Consider the following 15,119-nt stretch of genomic DNA (forward strand, 5'->3'; position numbering starts at 1 on the left):
GGTGCGGAGGGAAAAGAACCGGAACTCTTTCTGGAACAATGGATGAGGGAGGCACTCCCCACTGCAGAACTTTCCTCGATATTTGTTGTTGAGCAGGTGCGCCGCTCGCTTGTGGGGCCACCGCCACCGGGTCCCCAACCCAGGACCCTAATAGCAAAGATTTTTAAATTATAAGGACAGGAATAGCATCTTTAAGGTGGCTAGGCGAGAGAGAGACCTAGACTTCAGAAATCAAGTAATCCGTATATTTTCATTCTACTCCAGTTTGGTTCAGCAGCAGAGAGCGTCCTTCATTGGAGAGAAACAGAAACTGAGGGCCATGGGCCTTGAGTACATCCTCCTCTACCCTACGAAACTGAAGGTTCTCCATGCGGATCGGGCTCACTTCTTTACAACACCAGAGGCAGCCTGGGATTGGCTAGAGATCCATAGAGCGGAGAGGACAATCTACAGTGTGAGACCATTGGGGAGACCCTCAACTATTCCAAAGTGAGAAAGAGCAGTAGCGGCAACAGAAGGTCCAAAAAATCCTCCAGATCAACACAACAAGAGGTTGTATGGGGAGGCAGATCCCTGGATTTGGAAAGGACAGATTGGCAGCGAGGGTAGAAGGTCCATCAGATGAAACCAACTGACACAGCAAGCTGAACAAGAGGCTGCAAAGGCCTTTGTGGAAGAAGTAACAGCCACAGGCTCAGATGTTAGCATTGGCGACATCATCAAGGACACTCGGTAGCTGGGAGGCCCTTGAACGGACCACGGATTGGGCTAGTATTTAAGGGAGAATAGACATGAACCTAAATTGGAGAACGTGCCTCCATCAACGGTACTCCAGTCTCACATTGTACTTTGTTAAAGCGGTATCTACCTCTCCCACCCTGAAGATTAATGAGTGGACCAGGATGGGCACTGGTATCAGACGGGGGCACCATCTCACCCCCCCCCCCAAATTGTTTTACAACTTTTTCTGAATTGTTGTTTTCTACTTTCTTACTGCTCTCAGTCCTTTTTTATTATTATTTTAATAGATTTGGGCATGCTCTTTTAATGGAAGTCAATTGGTGTGAAAGTGGGAGTGTTTTGAATCGATAGATGTATGTGTGGGTGGGTGTGCATGGAGACTGTGGTTGGGGGGGGCGCTGCTGATGGATGTATAGCACATCCGAGAAGAGCACTATTCCTGGCCTAGCAGGAGACATAAAGTGAATGATTGTATGTTGGCACGATGAAAGGTATGATTTGCATGAGGAGTGCGTGTGCATTGTTGATTATATATTTTTGGTTCATGTGATAGGACAGATGATTATTCTTTGGCAAAGTTCAGGGGCTGGGGTTGGGGGTTGTAGGATTGGGGAATATATGGGGATGCATGTTTTGTGGATGCAGTGTCTACCCGGGGGCAGGGTGGTTTCAAATGTTCAGTTTACAATTCTCTCTGGCAGCAATGGTGGTGGAACACAGATTGCATATACAATGGGCAGGGCAGGCACAGACTGGGAGATGTGGGTCAGTATAAAATTAGAACATGGATCGAGAGGAGGCTGAATTAGTTTATGAAACGTTATAGAGTACAAACATATTTAAGGGGACAGGGCACTTATGTTGCAATGCTACAAGAGACTCACCTTTCAGACACTGAGACACAGAAACTCCATAAGAAATGGAGGACAGTTATTCGCATCTACCTACTGTACATATGCCAGGGGTTTGGCTGTCTGGGTGGCCCCACATGTTCCATTCAACTTACTGAAATACGAGGCAGTTGGGAAGGCAGATATGTGATAGTACATGGTGAGCTTGATGGCGTGGAGGTATGCCTGGCGAACGTCTATGCTCCAAATATAAATGGTGGTGAGTTTTTTTAACGCCATAGAGAAGTTACTCCTCCCTTCCACCGGATGTCATTAATATGGGCAGGAGATTTTAACTGTATTGGACAGTTCACTAGCTAGGCATTCACAGAAACAGCAAACCAAACCTCACGTCAACTGATCTCAGTGAGGTGATGAGCCATCTACACTGTATAGCTATTTGGTGGAAACATGTGGGTGAACAGGGATATGCCTGTTACATGCTTTCTTGCGAGGTGCATAGTAGGCTCTACCATTTCCTGCTTTCTCAGGAGGCATGTGGAGCTGTACTGTAAACCGAATTACTTGGCCAGTTTTTATCAGACCATGCTCCGGTACTGTTGGGAGTGGGGACCGGAGAGACACAGGCTGAGGGTACCTCTGTGGCACTTACACCCGGTATGCTAGAGATGTCATTAAGGGTTACTTTACCACAAACTGGTCGACTACAAGCACTAGAGGTGTGGAATGGGACGCATTTAAAGTGGTTACCTGTGGGGACTGTTTGTCTAAGGTTGGGGCACAAGAAGGCAGCTAGAACAAGAATTGATGGTTGCAGAAGAGAAAATGACCAAACTTTATTGTGAGAGCCAGGCGTCAGAGCCAGGCTGCGATTCACTCCTGCAGGTGCAGCGCAGAGATGGGGAGTTTTGGGATATAGTGGATTGCCTGGTCCATCAGGAGTATTGTCAATTGCGACCTAAGGAGGGTGACAGGTCTGGAAAGTTATTGGTGTGGCTGCTGAAGCTGGAGCACCCTCCCCCGCTTATACTAAAAAAACGGCACCCTGATGGAACCATGGCTACCACATGGGCAGGTGTTAACATAGTACTATTCAATCATTTAGCCCAAATATACAGCAGGGTGGTGTCGCCGGCATGTTGGGGTGGGAGTATCTTCTGGACATCCCACTCTCACGTCATACTGAGGAGCAGAGGGAGGAACTGGAAGTTGCACTCCAATTAGAGGAATTACAGGAGGCAATACAAAGCAAAGCTCACTCTAAATCACCAGGCCTGGATGGTTTTCCAGTAGAATTCTATCAGACATATGCAGATGTTTTGCTCCTGCGCCTACTGGAGACCCTGCAGGAGGCAAAAAGGGCAGGAAGTCTACCGGGATCAATGAGGTAGGCGCAGATAGTCATGCTCCCTAAGCCCAGCAGAGGACCCAGGTAAATGCAGACCCTCGTCAATGTTAGTAGGTGCTAAATTACTTGCTGAAGCCTTGGCCACAAGACGGAGTAGAGTTGTGACTTCCCTGGTGCAAGAGGACCAGTGTGGGTTCATACCGGGGCGAGGAACACACATGAACATAGGAAAGTGGTCTCATGTTCTACATTCAGTGACCGATATTGAACTCTGGGCTGCAGTAGTCGGCCTAGATATCGAAAAAGCCTTCAATACTTTACAATGAGAATATCTCTGGGAGGTATTGAGGAGAATGGGATTCGGCAGGGAATATATCGCCTGAGTCAGACTGCTCTATCACCAACAGACGAGCCGAAGTGTGGAATGGGGGACAGGTATCAGAGGCGCTAAGGATTGAAAGGAGCACACAGCAGGGGTGCCCACTATCCCCACTGCTTTTCGCACTTGCGATGGAACCCCTGGCGGTGAGGCTGAGGGGGGATATGGCACCATGGGGCATAACAATAGATGGCCGTACACATGTGATCTCTTTATATGCAGACAATGCACTTCCTTACCTTTGACAACCAGAAGAGGCAATCCCGGTGCTTCTGGGGGTACTGGCCTCCTTTGGTACGGTGTCCAGATTCCATATTAATCGTCAGAAGTCAATATTATTCCTGCTAGCTGCCCTTGCAAGCAGAGAACCACGGGACCTCCCCAAGGTGGGATTAGAATGGGAAAGTGACCATTTCAGATACCTGGGCATTCAGGTAGCTCACCAGCCAGAAGCCCAATATGCTTTAGACATGGGTAAAGTCCTTACAGGACTAAAAGCGTTGATTACATTTTGGAACAAGCTTCCCCTCTTGGTCACAGGGAGAGTGGCCATAGCAAAAATGGTGATGCTGCCCTGCTGCTTGTATATCCTGCAGAACTCCTTTTGTGGCATTCCAAAGTCCCCGTTTGATCTCCTGAACAGTCTCCTAATCTCACAGGTATGGGCCGGGGGGGGGGGGGGGGGGGGGGGCGGAGTAGAGTTAATTTCAAGACGCTTAAATTAGACATGAATGCTGGGGTTCTGGGTCTGCCAGATTTTAGACTATACTATATAGCTGGATCATTGGTTAAGAAGGAACTGCTGGGGGAGTGGAGTGGTGGGTCAAGACTGCCAATGTTTCTTATGATAGGCTTGAGGGTCCCCCAAGGACTGCCCGCATATAATTAGGAAAATGACAGAAGCCTGGGAACAGGCAAGTCACTTTGGTTCTTCGCAGGGCTCCTTATGCCGGTGCGCTACCGCTCCAGTGACTACAGGGATTCCAAAATATTCAGACAACCATGGACATCACAAAATGATACAAATGGTGATGTGTAACGGCAGAAGACTTGTACTTGAACTGAACTGGGCTAAGATTTGGACCCAGGGTCCAGCAGAGGGCTTATCTCACGCATCTACAGGGCACTGAAGGAGGACCTGTCGGCGACCAGAGGGAAATGGGAGCCAGACTTACTGCTCCCACTGTCGGATGGGGAATGAAAAAGGTCACTGGCGCAGGTGGCAGAAGCAACCAGTAATGCCAGGTTCAAGCTTACCCAATTAATTTATTTGCACTGCACATCTGCCCCCACAGCGTCAGGCGCGGTTCATTCCAGGACTAACCTCAGCATGTTCCCTCAGCACAGACCCTGCTACATTCCTACACATGACCTGGAGTTGCATACGACTGCTAAAGTATTGGAATTAGGGGACACAAACTCTCCGCACCGCAACAGCAGTGCGAATGGAAGTCTCCATTAAGCAGTACTTGCTGGGTATCCTTCCAACGTCCCAAAAAAAAAAAAAAAAAAAAAAACATGAATAAAAAGGTACATGTTTGCAAAGTTGGGCCTGGTTCTGGCAAAACGCCGGATCGCAATACACTGGATCCCCTCTACACTTTCCACCCTGGATAAGTGGAGAGAGGATATGCCGGAGTGGGTTGCGGCCGAAGAGTGTCGCCTCAAGGCTGTGAGTGGATGAGAATGCTGAGAAAGACTTAACGATGTGGGGACAAATGTTGGGAGGAATGTCCTCGACGACAGCCCAGAATGATGACGTAGCTGCACCCACACAATCCCCCAACCTCAATCCACCGGTATCTAGCGCAGGAAACGCAAATAGCCCTCTCACACAAACACCAAGTCAGATATACCAGTCGACTTGACATTTCAAACACAAGGGGTGGGCAATGCCACCAGAGGTTATTTCATTTTCTTAGTTTATATTATGTTATTCATTTATTTTTTGCTTGTCGCTAATCCAATGTGCATTACTATGTATAAAAATACACTAGGTGATCCGACGCAATGTCATTAATAAAGACAAGTTAAAAAAAAAAACATGCAAGTGATGGCATACCACCACTGTTTCTAGATCCAGCCAAATGGGTGACACCTTTAGAGTAACTGGTGTAGCCCAGGGTTCCTAAATCCACGTTTCCCATCTGATTATTAATTTTTGGTTTGCATGTACTCTATCAAGTCCTGAAATCCTAGTAACTCAGGAATCCCTGCCACACAACATGAGATGACAGATTTTACATTTTCCAGATTGGAGCGGTCAACCCTCTTTCAGTGGCCACACACTAGTCAGTCCCAACATTGCTCCAATGTGCCTGTGTTCTAAAGCATCAGATTTTGAGGAGATTGCGTTTTTCTAGGTTTTCTTAACAATTTCAAAGCATTTTAAGTCCAACGACAACAGCAATCAATACAGCTACACAGGGCTAGACTTGTAATATCACAGCATGTTCGAGAGAAAGTAAAAGAAACAGTTAACAAACAAAGGCAGAAATTGTTTTAGATTGCTAGCATTTACCCTTTACCAAAAGAGACTCATTCGCCTCTGAATCTTGGGGTACCTTATGCAAAATGTTGAAACACTGTCTGGTATTCTAAGGCTTCCTAAAATGTCCATATGCAGTCTAAATTTGGATACTTCAAATGCTGGCTCAAATGATTTCGAACATGAACCAGGGAGTGAGTTTCTGAACATAGCACCACCAGAAACAATTTGTCATTCTGAGACAATGCCAGCAATTTAGCTGAAAATTCCTCACACAATAAGTGTTTTAAACTAGGAGCACCACTAGTACCAAGCAGATGGTACGTAGTAAGTGTTCAAGAGCCTTGCAGATAGACATATTCTCTTTTATAGATCGGTTTGCTGAAATTAACTTTGGCACATTCTGATTAATCTACCATTGTCAGAAACAGAGGAGATTTCTGGATGTCGGTACAACACCCTCATAAGAAGTGGGGAGATAAGAAAATATTAGAGGTCTATTGGCGATAGGTTTTGTGACAGGACTTTATATGGAATTTATGATGAATGCGTGCCTGCTGAAACGTGCTTTGATATTTACAGCCACTCCATGAATAAAAACAAACGTATTAACTGTGTAATTATTTACATAATATATATGGTCTACAGTGACTGCAGAGCCTTGGCAATAACTGAAGTGGTTTTCATGTGATATATTGAGGAAAGAATATTGACAAAGCATTTTTTGATTAGTTGGATATTTTGGTAAATCGTCAATCTGTAAGATATCATTGGCTGTTGTGTTTTTAGAGAATGCAAGAGTGTGGAATATGAGGCTGCTAGTAAGACTGGTTTGTGTAGAATATGGACTGCGTACTGAAGGCCCGCTTTTTATGGTATAGTATATCTTTATCAAGGAGGTGAACAATTGATACATTTCGTTTAACAGACGCAAGTGTTAAAATAATGTATGTGTTCACACAATATGAATAAGAAAATGTATTGAAAAAAACAGAAGATAAGATTTGTAATAAAAATGTAGGTAAAAATTGAACCTTTTGAGTCTGTGGTATGTACACATGGACTATTAGGTGTAAACGTAGGAGGGTCGGACGAGGGCGTCTTTAGTTAGTTTGTTTGTGCTTCATATTCTTTTTCTGTGTTACCAATATGGCAATTGAACAACGTATGCATGTCTTGCTAACCATATTAATGTATCGCACTGCAGTTAAATGGCAAAGTCATCACAGGCTCACACGTTTGGAGACTTTAATAACAATGAATTCTGGCTTGTGTGCATTTTTTAATGGGATCTAATTCTTTTACATAACATTCTTTAGGTTATCCTTAACTGACATAGAAAATAAAACGTCTTAATTTCACTCTTTATCGCCCTATTAAATCCATTTAAAGTATGCAGAATTCTACTAAATGTTCGATGCTGTACATGATGGGCCATCTAGGTAATAACTGAACCTAAAATGTCAAAAGAAAAGGAAAGGATGAGTCACAGGCCAGATATTCGTTCAAATCCATTAAAATGCTCTGCTTCCCTACCCCAATCTCAGTACCCACCAAAGACTTTCGAACCAAAAATCATGCTACAAATCACGTTGAGTAGTTCTAGTAATGCACGACTTGACAAGGTATGAACACTGAAGTGAGGTCAGTTTTCTTTCCCAACGAACTGTATTGCCTTTTTGATTGTGTCAACAGTTGCATCTCTACCGTCCACCACAAATAGGAAATCATTATCCCCTAGGAGGTGGATACTTACGTGAGACGCTGAAGCCAAAGACTCCATCATATTCTTTCAGAAGTTTTTTTAGCAGTGTGCTCTTCCCTGCTCCAGAGGGTCCACTCAGAACTACTGGCCTTGGTCTCGCCATAACTAATAAGAAAAGATACAAGTAATTTATTACATACAGAGAGCACTTTGGATAGTTAATTACCCAATGTAAAATTCTGACAGTCTGATTTAAAACATCTCCTATTTTCAGCAGATAAGGAACTCATGCACAACGTAATCCAATGATTTGCCTAGTATCACAATACAGTACAATGGGGTAGTCAGCACGAGTTGCCACGTCTCACAGCTGAGAGGCATGGCTTTGGTCCAAATCGCCTCCTAAACAAAAGTGACATCAATAGAACACCCAGCAATAAAATGAGCTGTCCACATCAGATGAAGAGTTTGTTTCCAATACAATAATATGCAGAACTGACCCGGATGTCAAGAGGCACTAATGTAAGACATGCATGAAAAAGAACACACCTAATTAAATCCCCAAAATGAGCTCATGGTTTCATTGGGCCGAGAGCACAGGTGTCATACTGGGGTAGCCAACTGTGCAACCAAGGAAGAGGTATTGGTTACTGAACGCTCAATCCACACCTCTGCTGTATAAAGCCCACTCCTTGCAAAGCCTGTGGAGGGTCCCATTCTCGAGAACTGAAGCCTCTATCCTCAACTAAGTATTTACATCCAAGATAATCAGCAGCACTCTACTCTCCCTCCCTTCCTCCCTCCCTCCTCATTCATTTGCGGGATATGCAGATTAATGTGTAATAACTGACAATATCTTACTGTATAAATTTCAGAGAGGCTGAGTTACAGGAGGCAACCTGCCTCACACGGGCTATCCCTGGCCTGTCCTCGTAAAGTAAAACCGGTTCTAAAATATGCGAGTCCTTCACTGCTCATGTCACTCTAAATCTCAATCGCGGAACCCCATGCAGCTCTGCCATCTTCGGTCTACATCCTTTCAGTTCTTATGGTACCTTTTCACCTATATCCTGAACGGCTATCTAAGGCAGACTACCCATAATGTGCCTCAGTTCCACGCTGTGAGATACACGTGCATTGTGAGCGACACCGCTCCATCCACAAGCAACCTTTCTCGCTGCCTCCATCTTGCCAGCTTCTTTCCTCTCCAGTGGAGTTTCTTTTACAGCTCTTCTGTTCTCAAAAGCACTTCGAGGGAATCTTTGGGTGCCCAAAAAGCTATTCCAATAACCAACATACAATAAAAAAAATATACAGGGCTTTAAGTTTCAGAAAATTAAAGCTCCAAACAGATGGAGTTTGCTTCATGTGTAACAGCCTCAAAAGGCAAGTGACTGGATTGCTGATTCTTTATCGGTTTGAACACCTCAAACTGATGGCAAGTTTTGCAACACACTTTAGCAAGCATGGATAAAGTCAACTGGTATTGCCTTTTGGTTCTGCAATGCAGACCTACTGGTTTTGCCTGATGGCTATTCAGCATCAGGTAATGAAAAAAATGTAATAATTCATCAGGCAAGCACACGTGACATGCTATGGCAGATGCTCGAGTGCAAGCATCATTTTACGTCATCCATTTTTTGTTCTATAATTACCACTCCTAGATGGCAGACGCCCTTGGAGAGGTAGATTAAAAAAAATTATAAATACATGTATGACCTCATCTTTTTACAACGGAGCAGCCCAGCAGCAAATTGAGGCTTCCTGGCCCTCCTAAAAAATAAACAAAAACAGGACAGGCATTGGAGCAATAGAGGAGTGGTGGGGGGCAGTGTCAACAGTGGCACACAGAGAGGGCTGTGAGGAATCCATAAAGAAGTTGGCGGTATCTGAGAAAAAGCAGAAAGCGGTGGAGGAACAAAGGTGAGCTGGGGGTAGGAGAGCAACATGGAGAGCATGCTTGGGCTAGAGTGTGAAGGGGTAGTGGCACACAGGAGAGTGGGGAGAACAAGAAAACACATGCATTACTATGGAGTGTTAAAATAAAATAAAAAAAGGCTTGGCAAAGCCAATAGGTCGGTCCTTGGCTGTCAGCTTTTCTGCTTTGTCAATGCTTGCTTTGTGATGTTTTTGTAAAACGTTATTGATGGTGTAGCTGCTGGGCTCATGCTGCCATTATAAAAATATTTTGAAAAATGGCTAGAAGCAAAAATATTCTTGGGTCCTAAAAAGCCCACAACACCATTGCAGCAAAAAAGCTTTTGTGAGTGGATGCACATTTTGAAAAGAGCAGAATGACGTTGCTCACAGTGAAGTTAGCCAAAGGCAAGGGGGGTTGCCCAAAGAAAAAGGGAAAAGGGCATGGAAAAAGAAGCAGGGGAAAAGAAATATATAAAAACGCACTCTGATCTAGAGAAAGGTTGACCCAAAACCCACAATATATATGGTAATGTATAGGAGACACAACGTATCTGAAAACGTCCAGCTAAAGTGATCTTTAGGGCAGACCTAAAACGCACCGTAACGGCAGCCATGGAATACAACAGACAACGAGCATAATGTATTGATGAAGAGAAAAGTATTACGCCTGCGAGCTCTGAAAAGTTGAGAAACTATATTCTCACTCTAGTAGTGAACACCTACAAACGAGCTCAAAATATGTACAGAAAAAAAATAAAGAGACTACTTTTAGGGAACCGAGGCTCTTGATCCATCACAAGAGAGAGAAAGACATAAAAGGGGAAAAGAACGAGGAAGAGAAGTCGGAAAAACATTGAAACCATGCATGAAAAAATATGTAGGAGTTAGATAAACTCGCGAGGGTGTGTATCATGGTGGTGGATGAGAGAGTCAGGACGAGAAAGCCTTGGTAGTCAGCACCCCAACCTTCGTTTGAGCCAGTTGCCGGCTTCCTAGCCAACTCTGGGCCCGCCACTTTTTGTTTTACAAATTAAGCGCTGCGGCGTTGCCAACTATGGTGCAGCAGGTGCAGCGGCTCCGGGACCCAAAGGAAATAATCGAAATCATTGTGCTCCAAATGTAGCTGTAATTTATTTTGCGACCGCGCGTCAGAGACCCATTGTCTTTGCTAGCATGTGGGTCGTTGGCACACTTGCTAATGCTACGCCACTGTATAACGCAGTTAAAAAAAACATTAATTACTACATTCCCACTGTTCTACTCAAGAGGGCGTTGGTAACATTCTTGTAGTCACACCGTCATCGCCTACACAAGTCCGACGTGCCAGTCTAGACCGACAACTTGTTAAACGTGGCAGAATATTCTACGTTATCTTGCTTTATCCACACAACCCGAGCCACTTCAAGCTGAACTTCTCACCTTCTCTCTTCAGTCCGCGACTTCCTCTACAAATACCGCTCCAACGCCAGCTGTGCCAAGCGCAATTCAGGAGATGGCGATTTGCAACTCCTCAGTCAAAGTAAATGCCGCCACTAAACAGCTTAAAACGCGATTATGTCCTTTAGAGGCGCCCACCACATCGCTTACTCCTCCCACCTCTTTGCTAAAACCAGCTCTAAACTACTGAGTACGCCCAAGCGTGTCACTGCAGGCTGCCTATCATTGTCAGATTACATTCTTAAGGAAAACCCGACGAGCAAGTTTGTCACCCTCCCCCTTCCTCACAAGGAGCGTACAATCACGCATGCTTTTAACTCAAGCGTCTGTTTGGGAAGTAAAATGAAAATAGTTCTCATGATCATCGCGTAGACCATCATGGGGAGGATGGGGTTCACTATTGTTTAATTATGCCCGTGTGTTAAGAGCGTTCTTAAATCGTGGATCAAAACGATTTGTTCATGAATTCGATAAGACACCATGCATGCAGTCACTCCTTGCTTTCACACATCCATTCGCCGACTCATTTTAGCGTGTTCGCTTATTCAGCCACAATAAAACAGACACAAACTCCTACATGCATATATAAGATAAAAAAACGTAAAGTAGAAAAATTAAAACAAAACCTAATCTTTGGGGAATACGATTACACTACAAAAATCACCGCTGGACGTTGTTTTGGACTTATTAAATCTTTAAAAAATTTTTTTGATCTCCTCCCCATTGCAGCTCGAAAATCAGTCGCGGTAGCTTTAATACTCTCCCGACTTGACTACTGTAATGGTTTAATGGCTGGAGTGAAAAAGTCCACCCTTAAAAAGCTGCAGAGCATTCAACATGCAGCTGCTAGATTGGTGCTGGGACTCCCTAGAAGGTCATCAGCTTCAACGGCACTGAACATCCTCCACTGGTTACCATTGCACAAAAGGATTCTTTTTAAACTTCTTCTTACCGTATTCAAAACTATGAAAAACACAGGTCCCCATTACTTTGCAAAACGCTTCACACGCTACAACCCCTCGCGATGTCTGAGATCCTCTGGTACAAATCTCATCACTATTCCAAGATTTAAGTACAAAACCAGGGGTGCAAAAACCTTTACCATCCTGGCAACTAGGGCATGGAACAATCTACCTGTCAATCTTAGATTAACTGATAAGGAGAGCCTTTTTAGAAAACTCCTAAAGACATGGGTGTACCAACAACCAGACACCTCTGTATTGGCAGCTATCTAGTTCCAGTTTCTTCATCACGCACCATCTGTCACGTACCCACTGCACGCTAATCCTAGCGCCAAGATGCTCCTTTCGGAGCGAATGTTTGCGCTCTACAAATACCCACAAATATCAAATATCAAAATATCAAAAATGAAATGAAAGATACTATCTGATGGCCATATTGCAATGATATTATACATAGCATATCATTGTTTTAAAGCGCCAAAGAAGCTACCACATTTAGAAGCTATGTGCAGGCCACCTTGGAGCAGTACGAATAATGACATACAATGCACAATACCATTACAAAGTTGCCACTCAGTAAATACTGCACTGGGCAGTCATCTTCAAATGCTAAAGTGTGTAGTGTGTCACTACTGGACTAAGACATGGTGGCCAACATAATGCATCTAAAACCCTTGCTTATTACTAAATAATCTGTCAAATTCCATGTAACAAAATACTAGTCTACAGTCTCTCTCAACACTATGTAGTAACAATCCTACTACAGCAAATGTGCTAGATTCCATGGAACAAAATATCTATAGCAGTGGTCTTCAAATATGTTAAAGCCGCGTCACCAGTAAAAAAAAGAAAAAATTATTGGGCTTCCTGCCCTCCGCAATTTGTCAGAATTCATCTACTAAATGTGCAATGTTTAATGTCTAGACTTATTTAAACATTACAGCTATGTCAAACCTTTTTAAAATGCAATCAAATGCATGATTGACAAACATACCATTCTGGTTAGCTGGGCCTTACTAACGTTAAAATTAGCCACAGTGTAATCATCCAAAATAGGGGCAGGGAAGTTTACAAGCTTTAAAACAGTGTAATAACAATTCACCATAAAAGCAGAGTGGCTTTCACATCATTTTTTTTTTTAAACAAATGTGTTAGACCTATTGCCTTTGTCAACACGTTTAATAATATTAGGTCTATTGCCTTGATCATAGGTTTGTCACCATAATTAAATCATTCTTGCTGTGCATTAAGCAGAAGCTTCCCTACAAGGCAACAAGGCAGTACAAGCACATTTTTCAGCCAGTGTAGACGACTTCGATCCAAATCAAAATCTGTACACAGGCGAGTCAATATTAAGGTAGAGCTAGTGTTTCTCTCTCTGTAGTCCTGATGAAAGGTTTTTTTCCAATTCATTATAGGTCGAGTGTCAGTTGCGCTCTCAAGCCACACCTAAAATTTGGCTCATATTAGTGGATTACGCTTCGTGAAGCACTGTTTAATTAGTATCGGGGGCTCATTTTGGGAGGCTGTCGCTTGGCACTGAATACAAGACCAGAGTCAACCTCTAAGATAGAAATGTATACTTTATTTTCCTAAACTTCTTTTTCGGACGACTTGAGGTCTCTAATTAAAAGCCTTGTTCTTCTTTCTTTCTTTAGGTTTGTTGGAGTTCCTGTCCGTTGGCACCCTCGAGAAACAGGAACGGGCGGGTAAGACGCGGTTATATTTTAGCTTTTTTTTTTGGGTGGGCATAATTTGTAGAGTTTCTCTGTCTTTTCTTCTTATAAGGTGTCATTAATGGAGCGACTAGAAATAGGCAAGTGAATGAGTGTCCAAAACACAGTCTTATGGATCGGGGTTTCCTTTAGGGAAAAAGAAATTCCAGGAGACAACCTTCAGAAAACAAGAAATATAAAATAACTAAAAAGGGACAGGTAATTCGGATTCTAGAGGTTGTCTGATTTTAATCCTTGACGTTTAATAGGGGTCCTCGTAACAAGACCCTTTTTCTCCACACACCTCCCTCTTAGGGTTTACTCTCCTACTTCTCAACTCTGTTTAGGGGCCATCCAAACACCTGACAGAGCCATGTTCCTACTGGAGCATGGCGGGAAGTGAAGCTCTGCTGGTGTACAAGATTATGTTTGGGGAGGACTTCCAACTCCACGCGGGGCGGCTCTCCCTGTGTGTCACTCTGGTGTACGTGGGCTTTCCGTGTGATTCTGGCAGGGTCCACCGCCACCATTCTTTATCATCTTGAGGCTCCACCTCCCACCTCTCAGTAATGCGCAATTCCGATGAGATCTATGTCCCACTCTGGGTTGCCTGATTTCCTGTTTGGATTCCCTCAATGGATCGGCACTGTAATATAAGAGGAGTGCTGTCGGCTCTGGGGAGACAATGTATAGAGTCCTAATCCCCAGGTTGGTGTCAGAGACCTTGGTGATAAATGAATCCTTTTGTAGCTTGTAGGGCCAGTAACACTAACCAGGACTTACAACTTCATTATTTCACTACATCTTACCCACTGATCATGAAGTTAATCTTCAGGTCTATGAATCTCCTATAGCCCATGTTCACCCTCACATCCCAGAGTCCCCTTCCCACTATTAGGCTCCAAACCTCCTGCTAATTTGTGCAGATCCTCATTTTCTACAGACCAAAATGGTCCCTAGATGCTCATGCTCACCATTGGGTGAGGCTTCTACTCACTCTCAATGACTTGGGCACCCTTCTCACCCTATAATTTGAGGCTCTTGCTCATTTTCATTTGGTCCTAAAACTATCCACTCGGCCACAGGACCCTTAAGCTCATTTTTACTCTCTGGTCCCCTGAGGCTTCTGTTCCAACTCACATCCCTCTGTTCACGATGATATTCCAAGTGGCTCCTGCTCATTCTCAGGCACCCTAGTAATCCTGCTCATACTCTGTTATGCTCATTTCCCTGTTCACCCTTTGCTCATGTAGCCCTAACACTCTAACCCAGAAGCTCCCGATCAACCTCAGGTCAGTGAAGACCACGTTCTCAATGAGATTCCATGAAGCTTTGGTTTACTCTCCTCTCTATTGGTGCACTGCACAAATTTGGCCTTGAGGATCCCACTCGCCGCTAGATGTCCAAAGCTCCTTATCACACCCAAGCCAAACAGTCTCTTTCTCACGCTTCGGTTGCCTGCAAAGGCCATGCTCAATTTCTGTCCCAAATGTTCCAGCTTACACTCCGGTATCCAAGGTTCTGTGTAATCACCCTAAGTAGCAAGAGCTCATATTCACCCAGTTAACCTCAA

The 15,119-nt window shown here is 44.0% G+C and overlaps 1 protein-coding gene across 5 annotated transcripts in view; it reads right to left on the reverse strand.

Moving 5' to 3' along the window:
• The window catches only part of GUK1 (guanylate kinase 1), a 177,865-nt gene that overhangs the window by 88,959 nt on the left and 73,787 nt on the right, over positions 1-15,119 (reverse strand). For 4 of the 5 annotated variants that reach the window (XM_078665321.1, XM_078665323.1, XM_078665325.1 and 1 more), the window contains exon 2: positions 7,564-7,677. In XM_078665321.1, coding sequence (XP_078521447.1) covers positions 7,564-7,677 — 114 coding nt within the window. Of the gene's footprint in view, positions 1-7,563; positions 7,678-10,851; positions 11,016-15,119 lie in introns of those variants that run through there. The other variant, XM_078665324.1, reaches the window with a different exon arrangement.

Source organism: Lissotriton helveticus, chromosome 10 (genome assembly GCF_964261635.1).
Source record: "Lissotriton helveticus chromosome 10, aLisHel1.1, whole genome shotgun sequence".
Classification (NCBI taxonomy): Eukaryota; Metazoa; Chordata; class Amphibia; order Caudata; family Salamandridae; genus Lissotriton; species Lissotriton helveticus.